At 43.0% G+C, this 27,903-nt stretch overlaps 1 protein-coding gene across 3 annotated transcripts in view; it reads left to right on the top strand.

Moving 5' to 3' along the window:
• Positions 1 to 27,422, top strand: part of ppp1r16b (protein phosphatase 1 regulatory subunit 16B) — a 107,249-nt gene extending 79,827 nt beyond the window's left edge. Inside the window, exons 4-11 of one of the 3 annotated variants that reach the window (XM_014165825.2) lie at positions 7,397 to 7,542; positions 7,755 to 7,858; positions 17,425 to 17,549; positions 24,029 to 24,154; positions 24,360 to 24,435; positions 24,680 to 24,809; positions 25,119 to 25,290; positions 25,556 to 27,422. In XM_014165825.2, coding sequence (XP_014021300.1) covers positions 7,397 to 7,542; positions 7,755 to 7,858; positions 17,425 to 17,549; positions 24,029 to 24,154; positions 24,360 to 24,435; positions 24,680 to 24,809; positions 25,119 to 25,290; positions 25,556 to 26,026 — 1,350 coding nt within the window. In that variant the 3' untranslated portion in view covers positions 26,027 to 27,422. 3 annotated transcript variants of the gene reach the window in all.
• Positions 27,423 to 27,903: the final 481 nt, after the last annotated feature.

Genomic DNA, 27,903 nt, shown 5'->3' with positions numbered 1-27,903 from the left:
AATGGGTTTTTAGAAGGAGGAGAGGAATCAAGGAAGGATTCATTGAGAAAGAGCCTAGCACTCACCTGTCAACTAGCTCACATGTGCTACACACTCACCCCTCTGCTACGCTCACTGACGACCTCCTCCGCCGCATCATCAGCAGCCAGCAGAGCAGACTTTGTGAACTGAGTCAATCTAGCACCCAAATAATACATATTGTGGGTATTTATTTATGCTACACACTCAGATCACACAGTCGGCGGCTGAGTTATACAGTTGGTGGCGTAGGAGGACGTGAAAGGGGTGTGACTAGAGCAGAGGTGAGCTGCAGGGGAGTTATAGTATCCACTGTGATGACATCCCCCTGAGACTTGTAGTAGTGTCTCCTCCTGTCTATCATTCATATTTTTATATCGTAAGCATCTCCGCAGTTGGGAGGATCTCATCCTGCAATTTTGCTTCATTTTTCTACACTCGCGGTACTCCTTCTCCAGTGGTTAGCATGCTACCTACAAGTGTCATTTAATTAGGGTTTGTGTCCCGACCCGGTCAGCCATACAGGGATGGAACTCATACATTACATGGCTACTTTATAGCCCAATGTAAAAGTGACCCTTCATTGTGGTCACCCTTCACTCTGGTTTCTCTTGCCTCCACTATCCGTGCTCTACCCTTTTGGTTACAGTGGATGTGAGATTATTTGCCAAATGCAGACATACAGTATGATGGGAATAGTATTGGCACTGTGGGCATGTCCAATGCACATGTGGCTTGCCATTTCTTTACTGTAACAGGATTAGCAAATCCTCACTCATTATTTACATTTTGTTGAGATGTTTGTCATTTGAAATGATACTATTAGAAATAGGAAAAGCATTCACACCTGAGAACTTGTGTGTGGGGGAATCATTTGCTACTAACTTGAAAGAAAGCAAAAGGCTGATACTGGCAAGATGAATGTGTAGGTTTTTCTTTTTCATCAGCCAATTAATGAGGCTAACCATGTTGAAGGATACCAGATTAGACTCATAAGGAGGCTAACCATGTTGAAGGATACCAGATTAGACTCATAATGAGGCTAACCATGTTGAAGGATACCAGATTAGACTCATAATGAGGCTAACCATGTTGAAGGATACCAGATTTGACCTCTACAGCTACTGTACATGCCATCATGAAATGGATTAGTGCAAGCCCTGCTCTTCTAATGAAGGTAGGCCTTAAAGTTGACATGCACAGTTGAGACATTATTGGCAAATATCACCATCAGGGTGTACAGAAAGGAATATTTTAAGGTTATTTGATTACATTTCTAAATACATGTTGCTTGAAATAAAGTTGCAATTTGTTTGCTTCATGTTATGTATCATCCTGGTGTACAGTACCAGTCAAAAGTGTGAACACACCTACTCATTCAAGGGTTTTTCTTTATTTTTACAATTTTCTACATTGTAGAATAATAGTGAAGACATAAACTATGAAATAACACGTATGGAATTATGTAGTAACCAAAAAAGTGTCAAACATATCAAAATGTATTTTATATTTGAGATTCTTCAAAGTAGTCACCTTTTGACTTGATGACAGCTTTGCACACTCTTGGCATTCAGATGCGTTGCGTTGTGCCTAAGAACAGCCCTTAGCCGTGGTATATTGGCCATATATACCACACCTCGTCGTGCCTTATTTCTTAAATAACTATAGTACGCATTGTCCGATTTTGACCAAACCTATTCTTAGTGATTTAAGATGTGAGGAATCCAAATAAATGGTCAAAAACCACCCACGGACCCCACATCAATCCCACCCCAACGGCCAGTATACAGTATCATTTGTCAGTATTTGACAAGTAGTATAAAGCTGTGGCTTGGGGAATTGTTCATTCTACCTATGTAATGTACTCTCAGTGAATCTGGTGATGTGTTTCCCCCTGTCCGGAGACATTTCTAATTGAGGTTGTTAGGTTTATGTCTCATCATACAACCTGATATTACCAGGTTCTGAGCACTAGGTGGTGCTGTTTCTGCTATACTGGCTCACTCTACTATCCAGTTAGAGCAGTGTCTCCCAAACTTTCTATAGTCCCGTACCCATTTTAAGCATTCAACCTCCAGCTGCGTACCCCCTCTAGCACCAGGGTCAGCTCACTCTCAAATGCTGTTTTTTTTGCCATCATTGTAAGCCTGCCACAAAAACACTATACGATACATTTAAACATAAGAATGAGTGTGAGTTGTCACAACCCGGCTTGTGGGAAGTGACAAAGAGCTCTTATAGGACCAGGGCACAAATAATAATATAATAATCATCAATAATTTTGCTCTTTATTTAGCCTTCTTAAATATAAAACCATATTCGTTCATCAAAATTTGTGAATAACTCACCACAGGTTAATGAAAAGGGTGTGTTTGAAAGGATGCACATGAATATGCAATGTTGGGTTGTATTGGAGAGAGTCTGTCTTAAATCATTTTCCACACACAGTCTGTGCCTGTATTTAGTTTTCATGCTAGTGAGGGCCAAGAATCCACTCTCACATAGGTATGTGGTAGCAAAGGGCATCAGCTTACAGCAGGACATTCTGAGCGCAGCCCTATCCAAAAATCTGGCAGTGGCTTCTGATTAAACTCAATTTTCACAGAACCGCTTGTTGCAATTTCAATGAGGTTATCTTGTTCAGATATCGGTAAGTGGACTGGAGGTAGGGCATGAAAGTGATAACCAATCCAGTTGTTTGTGACGACCGTTTCGGCAAAGTACCTGTGTAATTACGCACCCAGCTAACTCAGGTACTTCGCTGTATCACATTTGACAATGATGGAAAGACCTGTGTGTTGTTCTTAATGCAGACAGAGAAGAGCTCCAACTTCTTAATCATAGCCTCAATTTTGTACCGCACATTGAATATAGTTGCGGAGAGTCCCTGTAATCCTAGATTCAGATCATTCAGGTGAGAAAAAACATCAACCAGGTAGGCCAGTCGTGTGAAACTCGTCATCATACAAGTGGTCAGACAAGTGAAAATTATGGTCAGTAAAGAGAACTTTAAGCTCGTCTCAATTAAAAAAAAAAAGTGTCAATACTTTCCCCCTTGATAACCAGCGCACTTCTGTATGTAGTAAAAACATTACATGGTCACTGCCCATATCAGAAAATACACGAGGTCAGGGGCCTTACTTTATACCCCCCCCCCGGAACGGTTGAGCTAATGTGATTTAGCATGAGGTTGTTAGTAACAACAACATTTTCCAGGACATAGACATATTTGATATTGGCAGAAAGCTTAAATTCTTGTTCTTCTAACTGCACTGTCCAATTTACAGTAGCTATTACAGTGAAAGAATACCATGCTATTGTTTGAGGAGAGTGCACAGTTATGAACCAATTAGGCACATTTGGGCACCTCTAAGGAATACCTGGGATAGGATATAGTAATCCTTCTAACCCCCCCCCCCCAAAAAAAAAAAAAATAATAGAGATGTACTATTGTAAAGTGGTTGTTCCACTGGATATCTTAAGGTGAATGCACCAATTTGTAAGTCGCTCTGGATAAGAGCCTCTGCTAAATGACATAAATGTAAATGTCTAAAATGTTGCACATACACTGCTGCCATCTAGTGGTCAAAATCTAAATTGTGCCTGGGCTGGAATAATACATTGTGGCCTTTCTCCTGCATTTGAAAGATGATAGTACAAAAAACGGTCGATTTATTTATTTTTATTTATTTTTTCCTTTATTTTCTTTTACCAGATCTAATGTGTTATTCTCTTACATTCATTTCACATTTTCACAAACTTCAAAGTGTTTCCTTTCAAATGGTATCAAGAATATGCATATTCTTGCGTCAATGCCTGAGTCACAGGCAGTTAGATTTGGGTGTCATTTTAGGCAAACATTTAAAAAAAAAAAGGGTTAATAAAGTTAACCATTTTCACTGTAGTGTCCAAAACGTCTTTCAAGCTGTCAGGCATTCCCTTGGTAGCAAGAGCCTCTTGGTGTATGCTGCAGTGTACCCAAGTGGCGTCGGGAGCAACTGCTTGCACGAGCGTTACCACTCCACTATGTCTCCCTCTCATGGCTTTTGCGCCATCAGTACAGACACCAACACATCTTGACCACCAACGTCCATTTGATGTCACAAAGCTGTCCAGTATTTTAAAAATATCCTCTCCTGTTGTGGTTTGCTGCAACAGTGGGCCCGAACAACTCATTGGGTGTCAAAGGGGCACCCAGGAGGTCCACTTTTTCTTTGTCTGTTAAGCTGGGTGAGCTTAGCCAAAGCACCCCATCTCCCACCACTGCTAGGCTCATGGTATGACCACAGCCTTGTATGGCAGTACAGAGGTTTAGGTCTGTAATCATACAGATATCTTCCCAAGCATCTGGGTCCAGGCTGTCCGAGTCCAATTACTACCCCACTTCCTCCAGTAACTCAGCCTGCTAAGCCAACAGTAAAGCGGTGACATTGAGGGCTCTGAAAAATGGAGTCAATAAAGAGCTCAACCTTCCTAAAGGGTGAAGCGCTGGTGTTGTTAGTAACACGGCACAAGGGGCTAAGGTGGTCAGCCAGTGACAGCTCCGCTGTGGAAGGCTTGCCAAACCGGGATTCCTCCATATTGTGCATGCCCCGGCTTGGGGTACCCCTAGCAAGAATCTTGCTAATGATGGGTTTATTCCACAAGCTCTTAGCTTCCCGGAGGCAAGCTGGTACTGCTGGAGCAGTTATTTTATGGGGGTGGTATGAGGGCCCTTGACAGGCTCTGAGCCCTTATAGGAGATGACCACTCGATGGCCGCAGCCCGCTTGCAGGCATGAAGGAGCCCAAACTACAATGAAGGAGAGGCAGCTTCAATGCTCTCTGGACTGTCAGACCTGTGGGCTTGAGAGTGCAGGAGAACGGGGTCGTCAGCCCCCATCTCCTGAACTATCTTGACGATATCTGTGAGATTAATCCCATTGTCATCCTCATCATCCCCTAACTCACCTTCCCATGACATGTCGTCAGACAGTGAGGGGAGTGAGTCGAGGCTATCCATGGCCTCTCCCCAACTGGGCTCGGTTGCTGGGAGCTACGAATATAGAAGCTTGTTTAAGCCTCCTCTTTAGAGCTGCCCTCGTCAGAAGTTTGCAGTGCTCACAGGACTCTGGGTGGTTGAGCGCCTTTTGGGCATGCTCCTTACCCAAGCAATTGATGCATAGGGGGTGGTAATATTTCCTCGCAATCATGGAACCGCAAGTGCAAGAATGTGGGGGTTTGACTGCTGGGCTCATCCTCGGATGGGATAGCAGTGGCCATTGTGAAGAACAAGGCTTGCTAGGGGGACAAAGCAATGTTTGTTGTAAGGACAACATGTAGACGGCGTAGGCTAACTAGTTAGAAGCGTGGGGGCTGGTGGCTAGGAAATCATATCTCATGTCAACAGCGTAATAAGCTAGCTAGTTAGAAGGCTTGCGGCTAACAGCTAGCAATAATGAGCACAGTAGAACGCTATAGCCACGAAGCTAGTGGGGCATTAGCTAGCTAGCAGCTACCTCGTGGTCAAGGTGCCGTGGCTAGCTCAGTGTTGACTGAAGGAAACTGCATGGGGGCAGAGTTAGCCTTCAGATGGTGTGCTCCTGCCACGAGGCTGAGACGGTCGCTCTAGTTAACGCAAACGGGGGAACTTAGGTTAAATTAGGCGAGAGAAGGGAACTAACAATGCTAACGTGTTGCAGGTAGGGTATGCTAGTGAGGTTAGCGTGCCTCTCGGCGAGCTAGCCAAGTTAAGCTTTGTAGCGTGGGATAACCAAGTCGCAATAGCTGGCCATGAAGCAAGCTACCAACGGAGACTGAGAAGTAGAAAGGAATTTTTACACAAAACAATCTTTCGGTCAGAACTCAACTTCTCAACAGGGTCGCGATGTCCTTTAAGGTTCACTTGTGAGCAGTTAAGCAGGAAAACAGGGATTCAGTCGATCTGAGGAGAGCTAGAGTGATTCTCTTTGAGGAAGAGAAGCGAGAATAACCAGAGGGCTGGAGAGTACCTCCTTTTAAGGAGGTGATGGGCTCACATCATTCGCCACTCTACCTGTCTGTCTCCAACAGATGCTTTTGAAAGGTTATTCCAGGAGTAGGTGATCTTAGCGAATCCCCATTGTGAGATATCAAAACGAATAATTGTAAAGAGAACTTCACATGTTAGTGCTCCTTGGGCTTTTTACATGGAAATTCCCATGTTTATTGTCTTTCAAGGTTTGCCAAACAGTATCTCTCATCTCCATGCTCCTTTTCTTTCATCTCTCTGTCGTTCTCTGTACAGCCTGTCACAATGACACACCTCCATAGCATTAGCAGTGGTATAAAGTAACTAAGTAAAAATACTTTGAAGTACTTAAGTCAATTTTGGGGATATCTATCTTACTTTACTATTTATATTTTGTACTTTTACTCCACTACATTTCTAAGGAAAATATGTACTTTTTACTCCCATACATTTTCCCTGACACCCAGAAGTAATTGTTACATATTTGAATGTTCAGGCAGGACAGCAATATGGTCCAATGCACGCACCTATCAATATAACGTGTTGTCATCCTTACTGCCTCTGATCTGGCGTACTCACTAAACATTCATACTGCGTTTGTAAATTATGGCTGAGTGTTAGTGTGCCCCTGGCTGTCCTTAAATAAATAGAAATGCTGCCCATTTTGCGTAATTTAAGGAATTTGTAAGGAATGTATAGCATTTTCTTTTTACTTTTACTCAAGGATGACAACTGATACTTTTCCCACCACTGTACTTAAGTATATTTAATACTAGATAATATTAGACTTTTACTCAAGTAGTGTTTGACTGGGGTGACTTTCACTTTTACTTGAGTAATTTTTGATTAAGGTATCTTTACTTTTACTCAAGTATTACGGTTGAGTACTTTTACCACCACTGAGCATTAGTTGGCTCCAATTATTTCTGATGGAGAAAACAGCTGTTTTCCATACCCTGGTAATTTTTTTATGTTTTAGTTTTAGCCCACTTCCTGCTGTTAAGAACACACACGACCCACACAGCAGTGATGTCAAAGTCACATCTTTGTGATGCTTTAATGTATTCTTAACAAGTCTCAGTGGAATTCTAAAGTTCTATAAAATACATTTATACAGCATTAGAGATTCAGAGCAACTGTCTCCTATAGATTCTACAGGGTCTTGTTACATCAATGCATTTAGTTTGTTGCATTAAATGAAGCTAATATTCCATCTCTCTCGCTACCTCCCTCTCGCGCTACCTCCCTCTCGCGCTACCTCCCTCTCGCGCTACCTCCCTCTCGCGCTACCTCCCTCTCGCGCTACCTCCCTCTAGCGCTACCTCCCTCTAGCGCTACCTCCCTCTCTCATTACCTAACTCTCTCGCTACCTCTCTCTCTCTCCCCCCAGTGCTGTATTGATAACTATGAGGAGATGGTAAAGATCCTGTTGAATCGTGGTGCCAGTGTAAACGCCCAGGACAATGAACTTTGGACCCCGCTACATGCTGCTGCCACCTGTGGACATGCAGGACTGGTCAAGGTCCTCATACAACAGTAAGACAGTGGCTTTGTCACACTACATTTAACACTGCAGCTTTCCATCTGTATGTCTTGTATTTATTCATGTCAGATCTGTATTTTTGTTGGGTCCAAGACAGTTACAGTACAGTGAGAGCATACATTAAACCCATGACCTTGGCATTGCTATCGCTATACTCTAACCAATTGAGTCACACTTATCTCTTATCGGTTTTCTACCTTCCCAGTGGAGCAGACCTGTTAGCTGTGAACTCTGACGGCAACATGCCTTATGACCTATGTGAAGATGACCCTACCCTGGACATCATCGAGACCGCAATGGCCAATCGAGGTGAGCAAATATATATATATATTTTTTTAAATTGCTGTTTTGATATGTCAGTCGGCTTTCACTGTAGCACCTGAAGTCCCAGTTCTCTGATATAATCAATAATATAGCTGAACGGAAGAGCAGTGGAGGCTGGTGAATTGAAAAAAGTAGGAGGATGAGAGACAGAGAGAGAGAGAAAATTCACACAGGACACCGGATAAGACAGGCGAAATACTCCAGATATAAGACTGACCCTAGCCCCCCGACACACACTATTGCAGCATAAATACTGGAGACAGGAGGGGTCGGGAGACACTGTGGCCCCGTTCGACGATACACCCGGACGGGGCCAAACAGGCAGGATATAACCCCACCCACTTTGCCAAAGCACAGCCCGCACACCACTAGAGGGATATCTCCAACCACCAACTTACCATCCTGAGACAAGGCCCAGTATAGCCCACGAAGATCTCCCCCACGGCACAACCCAAGGGGCGGCACCAACCCGGACAGGAAAATCACGTCAGCGACTCAACCCACTCAAGTGACACACCCCTGCTAGGGATGGCATGGAAGAGCACCAGTAAGCCAGTGACTCAGCCGCTGTAATAGGGTTTGAGGCAGAGAATCTGAGTTGAGGTTTTCAGAGGCTTGACTTCAGTGCAGGACAGGGGTTGAGATGTTCAGGGGCTAGGCTTCAATGCAGGACAGGCTCACCATGGATGGATGGTGTTGGAAAAGTGCTCAAATCTTCCATTGAGGGCAGGTCAGGATTTGACTTGGAAAACAAAAAACAATAACACAAGGCAGTTAGACAAATGAGCTAATGAGTTCATCAAAGCAAGGATTAAAATCACATTGATTTTGTAATAATGTGATTATGTTTGCGTATATGATTGACAGGGCTATTAGCAGTGCTTGGAGAGGAAATATTCAATGCGCCAGTGGATGAGAGGGCACATGAGACATGGCTTCAGTTCATATCAGGAGAGAGTTGACACTGTTGATGGAGTGGAGTGGTCATCCCCTCTTAAAGCTGCAATATTTAACCTTTTGGGCGACCTGACCAAATTCACATAGAAATGTGTGTTATAGATCTGTCATTCTCATCGACAGCATGTCTAAGAAGCTGTAGATCTGTTCTATGTGCACTATTTCTGTGTTTCCCGTTAAGTTCTCTTTCAGTTTTGTACACCAGCTTCAAACAGCTGAAAATACAATATTTTTGGAAGTTTACATACACTAAGTTGACTGTGCCTTTAAACAGCTTGGAAAATTCCATAAAATTATGTCATGGCTTTAGAAGCTCCTGAGGGACTAATTGACATCATTTGAGTCAATTGGAGGTGTACCTGTGGATGTATTTCAAGGCCTACCTTCAAACTCAGTGCCTCGTTGCTGGACATCATGGGAAAATCAAAAGAAATCAGCCAAGACCTCAGAAATAAAATTGTACACCTCCACAAGTCTGGTTCATCCTTGGGAGCAATTTCCAAACGCCTGAAGGGACCACGTTAATTTGTACAAACAATAGTACGCAAGTATAAACACCATGGGACCACGGAGCCGTCATACCTCTCAGGGAGGAGACGCTTTCTGTCTCCTAGAGATGAACATACTTTGGTGCGAAAAGTGCAAACAATCCCAGAACAACAGCAAAGGACCTTGTGAAGATGCTGGAGGAAACGGGTACAAAAGTATCAATATCCACAGTAAAATGAGTCCTATATCGACATAACCTGAAAGACCGCTCAGCAAGGAAGAAGCCACTGCTCCAAAACCGCCATAAAAAAGCCAGACTACGGTTTGCAACTGCACATGGGGACAAAGATTGTACTTTTTGGAGAAATGTACTCTGGTCTGATGAAACAAAAATAGAACTGTTTGGCCATAATGACCATCGTTATGTTTGGAGGAAAAAGGGGGAGGCTTGCAAGCCGAAGAACACCATCCCAACCGTGAAACACGGGAGTGGCAGCATCATGTTGTGTGGGGGTGCTTTGCTGCAGGAGGGAATGGTGCACTTCACAAAATAGATGGCATCATGAGGTAGGACAATTATGTGGATATATTGAAGCAACATCTCAAGACATCAGTCAGGAAGTTACAGCTTGGTCGCAAATGGGTCTTCCAAATGGACAATGACCCCAAGCATACTTCCAAAGTTGTGGCAAAATGGCTTAAGGACAACAAAGTCAAGGTATTGGAGGGGCCATCACAAAGCCCTGACCTCAATCCCATAGAAAATGTGTGGGCAGATATGAAAAAGCCTGTGCGAGCAAGGAGGCCTACAAACCTGACTCAGTTACACCAGCTCTGTCAGGAGGAATGGGCCAAAATTCACCAAACTTATTGTGGGAAGTTTGTGGATGGCTACCCAAAACGTTTTACCCAAGTTAAAAAAATTGAAAAGCAATGCTAACAAGTACTAATTTAGTGTATGTAAACGTCTGACCCACTGGGAATGTGATAAAGCTGAAATAAATAATTCTCTACGATTATTCTGACATTTCACATTCTTAAAATAAAGTGGTGTTCCTAACTAACCTAAGACAGGGAATTTATACTAGGATTAAATATCAGGAATTGTGAAAACTGAGTTTCAATGTATTTTGCTAAGGCGTATGTTAACTTCCGACTTCAACTGTAGGTCTATGGAAGGGGGTGAGAAGTACAGGCCTCCTAGGTTTTGTATTGAAGTCAATGTAGCCAGAGGATGATGGAAAATAGCTATCCTCCGGCTACACAATGGTGCTATCCTAGAGCACGGTTTCCCAACTGTCTCCTCGGGGCCCCGCCAGAGATTTCAGATTTTTGTTTTAACCCTAAACTGACACACCTGATTCAGTTAGTCAAAGGCTTGATGATTAGTTGACTAATTGAATCAGGTGTGCCAGTTTAGGGTTAAAACAAAAATGAGGAACGTCTATGGCGGCCCAAGGAGAGGTTTGAGAAATCCTGCCCTTGAGCAGTGGTTTTCAACCGGTGTGCCTTGAGTAACTCTCAGGTGTGAGCGAAACCTTTCCTAATCTTGATTTTAAAAGTAACACTCCCTTATAAACGTGACCTGTGGAATGCACACTGGGAGCACCAGTGCCGCTCAGGTGATACATTGAATGGGACCTGGTTACATCTGTATTGTTGTTTTATGTCCAGTGGGCTCAGGCTGTTACATTTGTATCATTTGAGGGGCGCGCATCACGAGCAAAGTAATTTTTTCATTTTACTTTGCCTGTGAGAAACATTAGCACAGGCAAGTCTGATTAGGCTTAGCTGGACCACAGCTTCTGCCATGGAAATAAACAGCATGGCTTTGTGTCGGCAGTTACCTTTACAATGCAGAAAACTGATAGTCTCTAGCTCAAACCTTTCAAAACAATATTTTACATTTACGTCATTTAGCAGACGCTCTTATCCAGAGCGACTTACAAATTGGTGCATTCACCTTATGATATCCAGTGGAACAACCACTTTACAATAGTACATCTATATCTTTTTTTGGGGGGGAGGGTTAGAAGGATTACTTATTCCTATCCCAGGTATTACTTAGAGGTGGGGTTTCAGGTGTCTCCGGAAGGTGGTGATTGACTCCGCTGTCCTGGCGTCGTGAGGGAGCTTGTTCCACCATTGGGGTGCCAGAGCAGCGAACAGTTTTGACTGGGCTGAGCGGGAACTGTGCTTCCGCAGAGGTAGGGAGGCGATCAGGCCAGAGGTGGATGAACGCAGTGCCCTTGTTTGGGTGTAGGGCCTGATCAGAGCCTGAAGGTACGGAGGTGCCGTTCCCCTCACAGCTCCGTAGGCAAGCACCATGGTCTTGTAGCAGATGCGAGCTTCAACTGGAAGCCAGTGGAGTGTGCGGAGGAGCGGGGTGACGTGAGAGAACTTGGGAAGGTTGAACACCAGACGGGCTGCGGCGTTCTGGATGAGTTGTAGGGGTTTAATGGCACAGGCAGGGAGCCCCGCCAACAGCGAGTTGCAGTAATCCAGACGGGAGATGACAAGTGCCTGGATTAGGACCTGCGCCGCTTCCTAAAATACCTATTTTATAGCTGCGGATTGCGGGACACTCTTAAAGGGGAACACACAAATTAATCATCATAGGTAAGGAACTATGAAACTGGTTCAAATAAACTATTTTTAATCTATAAAAAACATTTGTCACAAAATAGATTTGCAGTATGGATCAGATGACTTGGAGGTCATTATCACAAAATAAATGAACAGGGACATTTATGGTATGCTGCAAAAAATGTTTATCCCATCAAGGTGTGCCACGGTTCAAAAAAGGTTGGGAAGACTGCCCTATAGGGTGTTGTTGAGACTACTGTAGACCTTCATTGCAAAACAGTGTGTTTTAATCAGGTATTTGGTGACATGAATAAACACTGAACAAAAATATAATCGCAACATGCAACAATTTCAGATTTTACTGAGTTACGGTTCATATAAGGAAATCAATCAATTGAAATAAAAGCGTTAGGCCCTAATCTATGGCTTTAACATGACTGGGAATACAGATATGCATCTGTTGATCAGATACCTTAAAAAAATGCAGGGACTTATATCAGAAAACCAGTCAGTATCTGGTGTAACCACAATTTGCCTCATGCAGCGCGACACATCTCCTTTGTATAGAGTTGATCAGGCTGTTGATTGTGGCCTATGGAATGTTGTCCCACTCCACTTCAATGGCTGTGGGAAGTTGCTGGATATTGGCGGGAACTGGAACACGCTGTCGATCTGCATCCCAAAAATGCTCAATGTCTGAGTATGCAGGCAATGGAAGAAATGGGACATTTCCAGCTTCCAGGAATTGTGTACTAATCCTTGCAACATGGGGCCATGCATTATCATGCTTAGTTTTAAGTTTTAATGTCACATGCACAAGTACAGTGAAATGCCCCCCCCCCCCCCGTTTCCTGTAGTCCACGATCAGCTCCTTGGTCTTGCTGACGTTGAGGGAGATGTTGTTCCGGCACCACACTGCCAGGTCACCGACGGCCTCCCTGTAGACTCATCATCGCTGGTGAGCAGGCTTACCACCGTCATGTCGTCAGCCAAATTGATAATGGTGTTGGAGTTGTGTGTGGCCACCCAGTCGTGGGTGAAAAGGGAGTACAGGAGGGGACTAAGCACACCCCTGTGAGACCCCTGTGTTAAGGGTCAGCGTGGTGGAGGTGATGTTGCCTACCCTCACCGCCTTGGGTCAGCCCATCAGGAAGTCCAGGATCTAGTTGCAGAGGGAGGTGTTCAGACCCAGAGTCCTAAGCTTGGAGGGGATAATGGTGTTGAACGCTGAGCTGTAGTCAATGAACAGCATTCTCATATAGATGTTCCTCTTATTTAGGTGGGTAAGGGCAGTGTGGAGAGCAATTGAGATTGCATCGTCTATGGATCTGTTGGGGCGGTATGCAAATTGGAGTAGTTCTAGGGTGGCTAGGATGATGGAGTTAGTGTGTGCTATAACCACCCTCTCAAAGCACTTCATGGTTACAGAAGTGAGTGCTACAGGGCGGTAATCATTGTGGCATGAAGCCTTAGAGTTCTTAGGAACAGGAATGTTTGGGGTCATTTTAAAACATGTGGGGATTACAGACTGGGACAAGAAGAGGTTGAAAATGACCGTGAATATGCCTGCCAGCTGTTCAGGGCATGCTCTGCGAACGCGCTCTGGAATACCAATGGTGGCCCGCAGCCTTGCGGGTGTTGACCTGATTAAAGACCCTTCTCACGTCGGCCTTGGAGAGCGAAATCACCCAGTCCTCTAGGTCAGTGATGGCCCTCACCCGGCTCGATGTTGTTGTTGTCAAAGCGTGCATAAAATGCATTGAGTTTGTCTGGTAGAGAGGAGTTGTTGGTGTCGTGACTTTACTTTCATTAATCTGATTACTGTTATTTATCGAATCAACTAACTATGTTTAATTATTACCCGATTTTAAACAAATCATGTAACAATTAAGTAATTAGGAATTTGGGGCACCACGAGAGCAGTTGCTTAGAGTTACCATCTCCTGAATTAAACTCGAAAGGTCTTTACCTATCACATCCATAAAACAGTCAACATATTAAATAATAACCTCTTATAATATCATCATTCTGAACAGTCCTAACTTTCTTGGATCTGCAAAAACCCCAGCCTTACTTGTGATTCAGTACTACACAAATTGGTTTAATTATTTATTTACTAGGTAAATAAATGACACAGAATAAACATACACACTTAATACATGAGGAAAAGGTCCCTAGCGGACTGACACAATATGGTGATTTCTTTTACACAACAACACAAAGCGGGGGAGAGAGAGAAAAAGAGACACTTATCGTTGATATATTTTAGAAACTATTTTCACAGTAATCATATACTTTGCACATGAACCACCACCTGTTTGCAATAAGAAATCATGAATGTATTTAACGTTACATGTGAATGGCTTCGTTCGCCGTTTATCTCTGTCGGAACCAGCCCTCCTTAGGAAGGTTTTTGGCCTTTCAGCGGCACGCTTGTATGGCTCTGATTTGTCCAAAAGGGGTCTCATCTTTTCCGTCTTCTACTGTTGTTCACTCTGGAAGATGCTCCTTGGAAGTGGTTAGCCAGCCGTGTCGACGGTTCCCATTGGTGATGAGAGTAGTGTACTATGGTGATTTGAGAAGAGTGGTACAGTAGGATGATTTGAAGAGTAGTAGGATGGTCCCACTTAGATTCGCTTTTCTAGATATTTGGCTTAGGACAGCTAATCGGCTGTACCAGTGATTGTCTGAGAGGAGAGTTTTCTCCTCTCTCCACCTCGTGTTGATGGTCAGAGTTTGAACCACTTTACATGTGCAGCTGCAGCCTGGCGATGTTCTGGTCTAGTCTGGGATTCATATTAATTCATATTATATGCACAAAGTATTGGATGGAAACTTGACAGATAAAGGGGATATACTTTCAAAGTGACAGTATTTCCTTTATAACCTTTTTAATTACATCACAAAAAAATATGACATTAGTTTTCTATAGATCATCGCCAACCATTCCCCACATTCTTATGTTAGAAATATTGTTACAGTATTCGCTTTAGAAACTGTTAAGGTTTTGGCGGGAAGACTGTCAACAAAGACATTCCTTTGGTTAATACTGGAGAGGGAGACGTCTCTGGATCTCCTTTAATTTATGACAGGGTGTGAGCTGTCAAACCGGCCCAGTTCCCTCCTCCCCTCTGTGGGTGAGAGAGGGTCTGGTTACTGTCATCCACCGCCAAGCAGATCTGACCCATTCTGATTCTCACAGGACCATCATGACATTGGGCAGATCGCAGTTGGGTCTTCATTTGTAGTCATAATGGACTGTAGCCCCTGCCACATGCAGCGGGCGTTGTAGCCTGTGTAATATGATTCCACCTTCTATATTGTACTTTTGATCGTTTGATGACTCTGCGGAGGTCATAGCGGGCCTTCTTGTACTTATTCCTGTCTTCGGCCGTAGCATCAGGATTGTCTACGAAAGCTCTGTGTGGGGTAGCCCTGCTCTTTAGTTTAGTACCAACCTCGGTGTTTATCCAGGGCTTTTGATTGGGGAAGCAGCGAACCTTCACCGTGGGTACAATGTCGCAGATGCATTTTCTAATGAAGCCGGTGATGGAGGTGGTTAGCTCGTCGACGTTATCGGCGGATTCACAAAACATATTCCAGCGTTAGCAAAGCAGTTCTGCAGCATAAACTCTGCTTCTGGTGACCATTTCTCAACCAAGCGAATTGCGGGTACTTCCTGTTTTAGCTTCTGCTTGTAAACAGGAAACAACAGTACAGAGTCATGATCTGATTTGCCAAATGGTGGAACGAGGGTGGGTCTTGTATGCTTGTTTGTTGGTAGAATGGCAGTGGTCTAGCACTTTATCGCCTCTAGTGGCATTGGAGACGTGTTGATGGAAGTTGGGCATCACGTGTCTTAGTGACGCCAAATTAAAATAGCTGGCAACCAGAAAGGCAGCCTTTGGCTGTAGGGTTTCCTGCTTGTTAATAGCCTTGTACAGTTCGTTAAGCTCCAGCTTGTTAATTTTATTGTCCTGAGATAGAATGTATGCAGCAGTCACAATAACAACTGAAAACTCCCTTGGGAGATAGAAGGGTCGGCATTTGACCATCAGGTATTCCAAGATGAAAAAAATGGGTTGACACTTCAACCGCGCTGGAATTAGCACACTAGTTGGGGTTGAAGGAGATGCAACCCCAACCCCCCATTCTATTTCCCCGACTTCACTGTGCTGTGAATGGAGATACCATCGAGTTGGATAGCCGTGGGGGGTATCTTGTCCAAGAGCAATGTTTCTGAAGAGCAAAGAATATTGCCGTTCCGAGAGTCCAGCTGGTAGCAAATCCGCGATCGGAGGTCATCCATCTTATTATCAAGTGGCTGTACATTAGCCAGTAGAATGGAGGGAAGAGGTGGCAGGTTTTCCCTTTGCCTTATTCTCACCAGGATCTCTCCTCTCTTGCCTCTGTAACACCGGTGTTTCATCTTGGGTAGCCCAAAAATTGGGTTGGAATTACAGAGAGAGCCCATGAGTCGAAGTAGAAGCCGGAATTGGGGTAAGTAACTGCTGATCTGATGTTCAAGAGTTCTTGTCAGTTGTAAGAAATTATAGCGGTTACATTTTGTGAAAAAAGAGTAAAAATAAATGACAAAATAGCAAAGTTGAGTCAGAGCTTGCAAAACGGTGGCCATCCAGTATGGCGCTCTCTTGTGTCATGAGGTGATGGCGGTAGATAAATGGCACAACAATGGGCAACAGGATCTCGTCACAGTATCTCTGTGCATTCAAATTGCCATCAATAAAATGAAATTGTGTTCATTGTCCGTAGCTTATGTCTGCCCATACCATAACCCCACTGCCACCTTGAGGTACTCTGTTCACAACGTTGACATCAGCAAATCATGCAAATCAATTTATAACATTTTTTATGTGTTTTTCAGGATTTTTTGTTGTTGTTATTCTGTCTCTCACTGTTCAAATAAACCTACCATTAAAATTATAGACTGATCATTTCTTTGTCAGTGGGCAAACGTACAAAATCAGCAGGGGATCAAATACTTTTTTTCCCCTCACTGTAGACAGGTGTGTGCCTTTCCAAATGATATCCTATCAATTGAATTTACCACATGTGAACTCCAGTCAAGTTGTAGAAACATCTCGAAGATGATCAATGGAAACAGGATGCACTTCAGCTCAATTTTGAGTCTCATAGCATAGGATCTGAATACTTATGTAAATAAGGTTTTTCATTATTTTATTTTTGAATTTGCACACACAAGAACTGTTCTCGCTTTGTCATTATGGGGTATTTTGTGTAGATTGATGAGGAAAAATGTGTATTTAATCAATTTAAGAATGAGGCTGTAATGTAACAAAATGTCGATAAAGTCATGTGGTCTGAATACTTTCCGAAGGCTCTCTACTGGCCTGGTTACGCATACAACATATATACTGTAGTTGTTGGAACCATGCTGGAAGGGAGATATAAAAAAAAAACAGTGACAGTGTGGTTCAGAACAGGGTGTCGTCTGTCTGTCTGACTTATGTCACTTCTTATCTGTTTTTGATTGACAGGCATCACCCAGGAGATGATCAATGAGACCCGGGCGTCTGTAGAGAGGAGAATGATGGGCGATATCCAGGAGTTGCTGACTGAGGGAGAGGACGTCAACAACCACGACTCACAAGGAGCTACACTGGTGAGATGATATATACAACCAGCCTTCTGGAAGTATTGGATCCCTTGATAAAGATGAGCAAAAAAGACTAAAATAAATAATACAAACACCGAGCTATATTGTATGCACCATTTTTTTATATATTTTTTTACAATTATATTATTTCATACAAATACAATTGCTTAGAGAAAGAGATTTTGTTTAACAAGTAATACAAATTAAAATAAAAGACGGGTCCAAATGACAGCACGCTCCCCCTGCAAGGATAAGGATACTGAGCCTTTTTCTAAAATGTTTTATGAGATTGGAGAACACATTGGGAGGGATCTGGGGTTCAAGTCTGGCAACTCAGATGGCTATTGCAAGATGTTGATTTTTGTGGTCAATTAACCATTTCCTTGTGGATGTTGATGTCTGTTTGGGGTTATTGTCTTGCTGGAAGTTTCATCTGCCCATAGCACTGCCTGGAATTTGCTAAATGGCATTGGCACTTGAATTGGAACCGGTGCTATGGTCATATGACATGAAAATAGAGGTCTTTGGCCACGCAAACCAGCTACATGCTGTAAGATTGAGCCGGTCGGTCACATATAGCTCAGTATTTGTAGGTATTTTATACAGCCTTTTTTGGTCACACACAGGACCAGTCAAAAGTTTGGACACACTTACTCATTCAAGGGTTTTTCTTTATTTTGACTATTTTATACATTGTAGAATAATAGTGAAGACATCAAAACTACGAAATAACACATATGGAATCATGTAATAACCAAAAAAGTGTTAAACAAATCAAAATATATTTTCTATTTGAGATTCTTCAAAGTAGCCACCCTTTGCCTTGATGACAGCTTTGCACACTCTTGGCATTCTCTCAACAAGCTTCATGAGGTAGTCACCTGGAATGCAATTCAATTAACAGGTGTGCCTTGTTAAAAGTTAATTTGTGGAATTTCTTTCCTTCTTAATGGGGTTGATCCAATCAGTTGTGTTGTGATAAGGGTGGTATACAGAAGAGCCCTATTTGGTAGAAGACCAAGTCCATATTATGGCATGAAAAACTCAATCAAAGAGAAATGAGTCCATCATTACTTTAAGACATGAAGGTCAGTCATTCCGGAAAATTTCAAGAACTTTGTAAAATTTCTTCAAGTGCGGTATCAAACGCTATGATTTAACTGGCTCTCATGAGGACCGCCATAGGAAAGGAAGACCCAGAGTTACCTCTGCTGCAGAGGATAAGTTCATTAGAGATAACTGCACCTCAGATTGCAGCCCAAATAAATGCTTCACAGAGTTCAAGTAACAGACACATCTCAACATCAACTGTTCAGGGGAGACCGCGTGAATCAGGCCTTCATGGTCAAATTGCAATTTTAAAAAAAAACACTACTAAAGGACACCAATAAGAAGAAGAGACTTGCTTGGGCCAAGAAACACGAGCAATGGAATTAGACCGGTGGAAATCTGTCCTTTGGTCTGATGAGTCCAAATTTGAGATTTTTGGCTCCAACCGCAGTGTCTTTGTGAGACGCAGAGTAGGTGAACGGATGATCTCCGAATGTGTGGTTCCCACCGTGAATTATGGAAGAGGAGGTGTTATGTGTGGGGGTGCTTTGCTGGTGACACTGTCAGTTAATTATTTAGAATTCAAGTCACACTTAACCAGCATGGCTACCACAGCGTTCTGCAGCAATAATCCATCCCATCAGGTTTGCGCTTAGTGGGACTATCATTTGTTTTTCAACAGGACAATGACCCAACACACCTCCAGGCTGTGCTATTTAACAAAGAAGGAGAGTGATGGAGTGCTGCATCAGATGACCTGGCCTCCACAATCACCCGACCTCAACCGAATTGAGATTGTTTGGGATGAGTTGGACTGCGGAGTAAAGGAAAAGCAGCCAACAAGTGCTCAGCATATGTGGGAACTGCTTCAAGACTGTTGAAAAAGCATTCCAGGTGAAGCTGGTTGAGAGAATGCCAAGAGTGTGCAAAGTTGTCATTAAGGCAAAGGGTGGCTATTTTGAAGAATCTGAGGAAGCACCCTGAGGAAGGCACAGTGATGCCGAATAATCTAAAATCTAAAATATATATAAAACACTTTTAAGTTACTACATGATTCCATATGTGTTATTTCATAGTTTTGATGTCTTCACTATTATTCTACAATGTATAAAATAGAAAAAATAAAGAAAAACCCTCGAATGAGTAGGGACTGGGGCTTTTACTTTTTGTGTACTTTGAACTGAATCCAAATGAGTAGCTGTGGCAATGAGAATGTAGTATAGGTAGTAAAGGAGCGTTTCATGTCAGTGCCTAGTCTACTGTGAGGATCACATGCTAGGTGTAATTAAGGTGTATCATATCAAAACACTGCATGAAAGGATTTGTCTCAATCGAAAATAAACACAATTGGATAAAAAATTGGGAAGGGGACATTAGAGGATACGATCCCAAAATGATGAGCCAAAGGTCATATACAGTAACCATAACATGGACTAGTATTTATGCATTTAGTTTACTGGGAAAGGTCAACCTTTCAAACGCATGCACACGCACACAGACACAGAGAGGGAGATGCACACACAGAGAGAGAGAGATGTACAGGCAGGCGAGAAAGGTCACGTGAGGACAAGGGATGATCCGTTTGGCTGACTGTCAAGCCAGCGGTAATCTTTAAAGTAGCTGTCTCGTGAAAATCTCACTTTTAAAAGTTCATATTCTGTTAACTCATACCCAAATGTTATTGACTCATACATTACTTGTATTTGTGGATAAAGTATAAATTGGAGAAAGAACACTTAAAAAAAAAAAAAAACACCTCACTTGTATCTCAAACAGACCATTTAAAAAATGATTGCTATTTCTTCACACTTGTTTATTTAGCAGACAAGATTTGCTTTGGATTCTGTGGCATATTTTAATTTTATAGTATGAAGATCACAATTGAACATATTTTTTCCCCAAACCATTTCAAAGGAGGTGCGCACATGCGGTTAACAAAGAAACTGGTCCTCCTATATGTTTAATTTAGAGTTATTTATGCAACTTTAGTTGTGATACAAACGTTGGGCTATATGTTTTGATGTTTAATACATTCTAAGGCTGCGTGATGGGACTCTAATGATGATTTGAAAAAAGTTGCAAGCTGCACACACTTCATCACTCTCTCATTCACAATTTGACAAGCACTTGATAATATTCTCACCAGGCCTCGAATTTCACGGCAGCATCCCCCTTGTGTGGCCGTAATGCACCCTAAAAAATCCATACCTTTTGTGGCAGTTGTGCCCTTGGGCTGAATATAATAAGCTAATAGTAATTTCAATTTTCCAGCTGCCGTGCTCCGATGCACCTCTCTTTACGTCATCCAAAGAGATTAGTAGGCCAACAGCAAAATCACTAGCCCATGTCAATCTACCATCCCCCCATAGCACAAAACATTACCTATTCTATTGGTCAACTTGTCCTTCTGTGCAATAAATAAATATTCCAAACATATGCTACAAAAGTTGGGGGATGCGATAGATCCCAAATGAATACAACCACTCGCATCAAAAAAACTTTTAAAAGCAATGAGGCTGGTCATTTAGCTTAAAATGTTGATAAAGTATGAGGCAATTTCTTCACCTTATAAGCACAGCAATGCTTACTGCAGAAGGCTATACGCGCAAATGTTCCAAAATGTAATCAATGAGCTGGAAAACACTGTTCTCGAAAGTGACGGCAAATGCGATTATGCATGTAATGCTTTATTATAAAAGTGCATTTTTATGGAGAAAATGATCTCCCCCAACGTAGAAAATCCCACGCAGTTTATGTATGCCAGTTAAGCTCTACACCGGTTAGAAAGCAGATGAATGTGCTTAATTTTAAGAAGTTATTTATCACACTTTAGTTGTGATACAAACCTTATCAAAACATATAGGCCTATGGGCTAGGATACATGAGGTGTGCGACTATGATTTGAAAAGTCGCAACAAAAAAGATATGCGCTGTTTCATGCCTTAATGGACAAGCTGGGCATCATTCACAAGTGATAGGTTAATATTGTCACCAGACTATTCTTAATTTAATGTTGTCTTTACATATACTAAATAATACAGTGCATTAGGAAAGTATTCAGACCCCTTGAATTTTTCTACATTTTGTTACATTAAAGCCTCATTCTAAAATGGATTAAACGTTTTTTTCCCTCATCAATGGACACAATACCCCATAATGACAAAGTTAAAACTGTTTTTCATTTTATTTTAGCAAATGTATGAAAAAATGTTATTTGCATACGTATTCAGACCCTTTGCAATGAGACTTGAAATTGAGCTCAGGTGCATCCTGTTTCAATTGATCATCCTTGAGATGTTTCTACAACTTGACTGGATTCCACCTGTGGTAAATTTAATTGATTGGACATGATTTGAGGTCCCACAGTGCCTCGACACAATCCTGTCTACGGACAGTTCCTTTGACCTCATGGCTTGGTTCTTGCTCTGACATTATGTAGACAGGTGTGTGCCATTCCAAATCATGTCCAATCAATTGAATTTACCTCAGGTGGGCTCCAATCAAGTTGTAGAAACATCTGAAGGATGATCAATAAAAACAGGATGTACCTGAGTTCAAGAGTCTCATAGCAAAGGGTGTGAATACGTATGTATAAAATATTTATTTTAGTTATTTTTGTGGAAAGGCACCTAAAAACTCTGACCATGAGAAACAAGATTCTCTGGTCTGATGAAACCAAGATTGAACTCTTTGGCCTGAATGCCAAACGTCACGTCTGGAGGAAACCTGGCACCATCCCTACGGTGAAGCATGGTGGTGGCAGCATCATGGTGTGGGGATGTTTTTCAGTGGCCGGGACTGGGAGACTAGTCAGGATCGAGGGAAAGATGAATGGAGCAAAGTACAGAGAGACTCTTGATGAAAACCTGTTCCAGGGATCTCAGGACCTCAAACTGGGGCGAAGGTTCACCTTCCAACAGGACAACGACCCTAAGCACACAGCCAAGAAAACGCAGGAGTGGCTTCGGGACAAGTCTCGGAATGTACTTATGTGGCCCAGCCAGATCCCGATCTAACATCTCTGGAGAGACCTGAAAATAGCTGTGCAGGGATGCTGCAATCCAACCTGACAGCGCTTGAGAGGATCTGCAGAGAAGAATGGGAGAAACTCCCCAAATACAGGTGTGCAAAGCTTGTAGCGTCATACCCAAGAAGACTCGAGGCTGTAATCGCTGCCAAAGGTGCTTCAACAAAGGGTCAGAATTAATGTAAATGTGATATTTCAGTTTTTTTTTTTAATATAAATTTGCAAAAATGTCAACCTGTTTTTGCTTTGTCATTATGGGGTATTATGTGTAGATTGATGAGAAAACGATTTAATCAATTTCAGATTAAGGCTGTAACGTAACAAAATGTGGAAAAAATTCTAGGGGTCTGAATACATTTCAAATGCAGTGTATATAGACAGGCATGTGCCTTTCCAAATCATGTCCATTCAATTGAATTTACCCCAGGTGGACTCCAATCAAGTTGTAGAAACATCTCAAGGATGATCAATGGAAACAGGATGGACCTGAGCTCAATTTTGAGTCTCATAGCAAAGGGTCTGAATACTTATGTAAATGAGGTATTTCAGTTTTTTATTTTTAATACATTTGCAAACATTTCAAAACACCTGTTTTCACTTTGTCATTATAGGGTATTGTGTGTAGATTGAGGGGGGAAAAAATATTTAATCCATTTTAGAATAAGGCTGTAATGTAACAAAATGTGGAAAAAGTCAAAGGGTCTGAATACTTTTAGAATGCACCGTAAATAACGAATGGAGGAAGCTTTTACCGTGGTTCATTTTCATGCCAGCCAGGTAGGCTATACTCCTGTTGTAAAGCAAAGCAATGTGCTTAATATTCAGAAAGTTCATAAATAAATATAGTAGGCCTAGCCTATAGAAAACCATTTTTAATAGAGGCCATCAAAACTCTGTTTTCTCACGCAGTTGCATAGCCAGTAGAAATGTTATGCAACATCAGCTCATGGTTACTCATGAAGTGTTTGATTTAGATTTTAGATCACATTTGCATTGATGTCAGAGTGATTAGAGGGACAATAGAGTGCTGAGTACCAGGAAGTTATCAAGTTTGGTAGGTTACTAATGATCATCAGCAGCATCAGAGCTTAGAGAAGCCTAATTACCATAACAAAATGGTCATGTGGAATTTGCCTGCCGTCAAGACTTGTGAATGCTGGCGTGGCGGTAATACGGTCACCATAACAGCCCTACCAGAGTTAGCTTCCAACTTTGGTCCCAGTCTATCTATGGTTAATATATTTCTGAGAAAGGACAGAAAGAGTGACACAAAAGGATCCCAAGAGATTAGATACTGTATATCAAAATAGTAGGCAGGGAATCTTTTCAAATAAAAATATTTGTTGAAGTAGCGAACACTCGAAACTGACTATATTCCATCCGTCTCCTCTCCTGTAACCCCATGCAGCTCCACATTGCAGCAGCTAATGGCTACGTCCAGGGTGCAGAGCTGCTGCTGGAGGGAGGGGCCAGGATGGACCTGAGAGACACTGACGGATGGCAGCCGCTCCACGCTGCAGTCTGCTGGGGTCAGGTGAGGTGTAACACACACACACACACGGGAGCATGGACACACGAGGAGTGCACAGAAACATACACCGGCACACGTACACACGAGGACAGATGCAGACACACAGATGCATACAAATGAACACAAACACATATACACACACACACACACTCTGAACATGATTGCGGATAGCCATGTAAATACTCATAGATACTCGCCATTGTTCCAGATGCATGTAGCAGAGCTGTTGGTTTCTCACGGTGCCAGTCTCAATGCCAAGACCTACCTCGAGGAGACACCCATTGGTAAGTTGGCCCTATAGAGATCAAAACTTTAGAGAACCTTATGACCTCTCTGTGCTATCTCTGTGGTCTGCCCCGACCTGATGTTTATCGTGAGGAAGATGACGCAAAACTGCATAAGTGATCACTGTGCTAGGGTCTAAAACCCAATAGAAACCCACACGGCCACCCCAGAGCAGGAGTTGTGGATTGTTGCGTTTTGGTTTCTGTGTGAGCTCTAACTGCTGACCTTTCTGTGACCTGTAAGACCTGTGTGAGGACGAGGAGTTCCGTGCCATCCTGTTGGACCTGAAACACAAACACGATATTATCATGAAGTCTCAGCTCAAGCACAAGACCTCCCTGTGTAGGAGGACGTCCAGCGCAGGCAGCCGTGGGTACGTACTGACCTCGGCTGGACAGAGAGGAAACTGCACACTAGTTGTTTTTTTTTCTCACTTTTTTCTTCTGCGGTAGTGCTGTTCAATGGCGAGCCACAACACAAGGGATGGGCTGCTTTTGTTACAGCCTAGCACTAACACATCATTTAACTAATAGCTGCGTTTTCTTATTAGCTGAATCGGGTGTGTTAGTGCTGGGAATCCCAGTTTACTAGCCTGGGATAAAACTAAAATGTGCCAGGACTAGGATAAAGAAACCATGACCACTGAACTAATTCCTGGACCCCTCTCCTCCTCTCTGTATAGGAAAGTGGTGCGGCGGGCCAGCCTGTCTGACAGACACAACCTTCGTGTGAAGGAATACGAGACGGAGGCCATTGTGTGGAGAGGTGGGAGGGAAGGAGGGAGGGAGGAGCAGGAGAAAGAGAAGGAGACAGACCAGGAGAACAGCCATCTGATCAATACGACTGTTACTATGGTTAGTATGGATGAATGTTTCTCCTATCTTACATCTATCACAAATGCAAATCATATTTGTGTGGGTAAACAAGACCATGTAGCTTATCATTTAACAAAGTAATGACCAGCCCCTAGTCTAGTTAGTCAACTAGCCATCTATTTTGTTTGTGGAGGAAATCATAGTAAAGGTTTGTTACAGTAATTGATAGCAGTAGTTGGTAACAGTATTGAGTAACAGTTAGTAACAGTTAGTAACAGTAATCTTAATGTCCTCTGTCTCCCAGGTGAAGCCAGTAGCGGAGAGGCCCAAGCTCCAGAAAATCCTTAAAGATCCTAGTGGCATCATCAAGCAAAATGGCATCATCTCCACGACGACGTCTACGCCCGCTCCCAGTCAGTCGCCGGCCACCAATGGTGAGGCTCCATCCCCTGACACGAAGAGTATGACGTCCATTCAGCTGCCCGAGGACTCTTCCTCCTTGCCCAGGGAGCGTGCTCAGACACTATCAGAACTGAAAAAGCAGAGGTCGGCCGCCAAGCTGCTCAACCACCCTCTCCTCAACGGTCACCTTGGAAACGGCTCACCAGAAACCGCCGAGCCCCAGAGCCCTGTGGACTCCCGCATGCCGCTGGTCTCCTCCAATGGCAGCGCAGTTTACTACACCCCGGCCAGCGGGGACCCACCCATCCTCAAACTGAAACAGCCAATAGATGATGAGGAACTAAAGGGGCACAGCTGCTGCTGTATCTCCTAGGGAGGGGTGGTGGTCACCCCAAGACACTGATTTAAGGTCAGGTTTACTATGTTCTCCTCCAATGCATTAAGGTTAGGGTTCGAGGAGGGTAAACTGATTGTAGATCTGTATCAAAGGGTAACTTCTTCCCGGATAGAGTGTACCAGAGCAGGATGGTCATGTGACTGAAGCAAGAAGAGATTGCACAGCGGGACACCAAAAGGCGGAGCCAAGGTCCAAGAATGCAATAGGAATGGAGCTGGTTCAGCCAGGTGATTGGTTACCTGCCCCTACTCCCTAATTTTCCTACCCACTGCTGTTTCAACTCCTGGCCACACCAGTATGGAGGATAGGATACCCTTAGAGAAATCGAGTTAAAGATGAATTGGGGAAGAGCCACACGGTGATAGCTTGTGGTCGATTAACAGGGCCGGTATGTGGTGAACACTGTTGATCTCCCTATGGAGTGGGTGGCTGAGATGGTCCATAGACCATAAGAGTATGGAGGATACCCTTACTCCGGAGAACGGGCATGCCACTGTGATAGATTGTGGTTGATGTAGAGGGTAAGGAAGTGGTACGAGATGGCCCTTATCCCCTATGAGGAGAGAACTCTGGTGCCCTATAAAGGGATGGATGGCTAGGCAGCGTGCTCTCCCATGTTAAGCCTATGTGGTGTCTTACAACTTTTGACTGAATCACTGTTTTCAAACCACATTCTTCCTTTATCCACTGTTTCTGAACGTGTTTGAGGAAAAAAATACTCCAACATATCAGAATACTCTGTGTTATTACTGAAACAAAGAGGGATACTCTTTCTTAAGTATTTTTGTTCAAATGCTGACTATTTCAGAAAAGGGAAGGAATGGTTTATACCAGGGTGGCAGGTAGCCTAGCGGTTAGCACATTGGACCAGTAACTGAAAGGCTGCTGGTTTGAATCCCCGAGCCAACAAGGTGAAAAAAATCTGTCTGTGCCCTTGAGCAAAGCACTTAACCCTAATTGCTCCTGTAAGTTGCTCTAGATAAAAGCGTCTTCTAAATGACTAAAATGTAAATAACAAAGCAGAACAGTATTACAGTCAACGATCTATCTGCTCCTGTGAAGAAGGAGGATTGGAGCACTGCACTATAGACATTTGAAACAATGCAGCGTTAAACTCATCATCCGTCCAGATCCGAACTTGCATCGATAAAGGTGTTTGATATGCCCATGTCTTTTTGCTTATTTGTAGGTAATTTAAGCAAAAATAAATGTTTGAAAATACAGTGCATTAGGAAAGTATTCAGACCCCATGACTTTTTCCACATTTTGTTACTTTACAGACTTTTTATAAAATGTATTAAATAAATAAAATATCCTCAACAATCTACACACAATACCCCATAATGACAAAGTGAAAACAGTTTTTTTTTAAATGTTTCCATTGATCATCCTTGAGATGTTTCTACAACTTGATTGGAGTCCACCTGTGGTAAATTCAATTGGACATGATTTGGAAAGGCACACACCTGTCTATAAGGTCCCACAGTTCACAGTGCACGTCAGAGCAAAAACCAAGCCATGAGGTCAAAGGAATTTTCCGTAGAGCTCCGAGACAGGATTGTGTTGAGGCACAGATCTGGAGAAGGGTACCAACAAATGTCTGCAGCATTGAAAGTCCCCAAGAACACAGTGGCCTCCATCACTCTTAAATTGAAGCAGTTTGGAACCACCAAGACTCTTCCTAGAGCTGGCCGCTCAGCCAAACTGAGCAATCGGGGGAGAAGGGCCTTGATCAGAAAGGTGACCAAGAACCCAATGGTCACTCTGACAGAGCTCCGGAGTTCTTCCCTGGAGATGGGAGAACCTTCCAGAAGGGCAACTATCTCTGCAGCACTCCACCAATCAGGCCTTTA

Source organism: Salmo salar, chromosome ssa22, assembly GCF_905237065.1.
Source record: "Salmo salar chromosome ssa22, Ssal_v3.1, whole genome shotgun sequence".
NCBI classification, from domain to species: Eukaryota; Metazoa; Chordata; class Actinopteri; order Salmoniformes; family Salmonidae; genus Salmo; species Salmo salar.
Note: the sequence above shows the minus strand (reverse complement) of the source record. Positions and strands in the feature narration are given on the sequence as shown.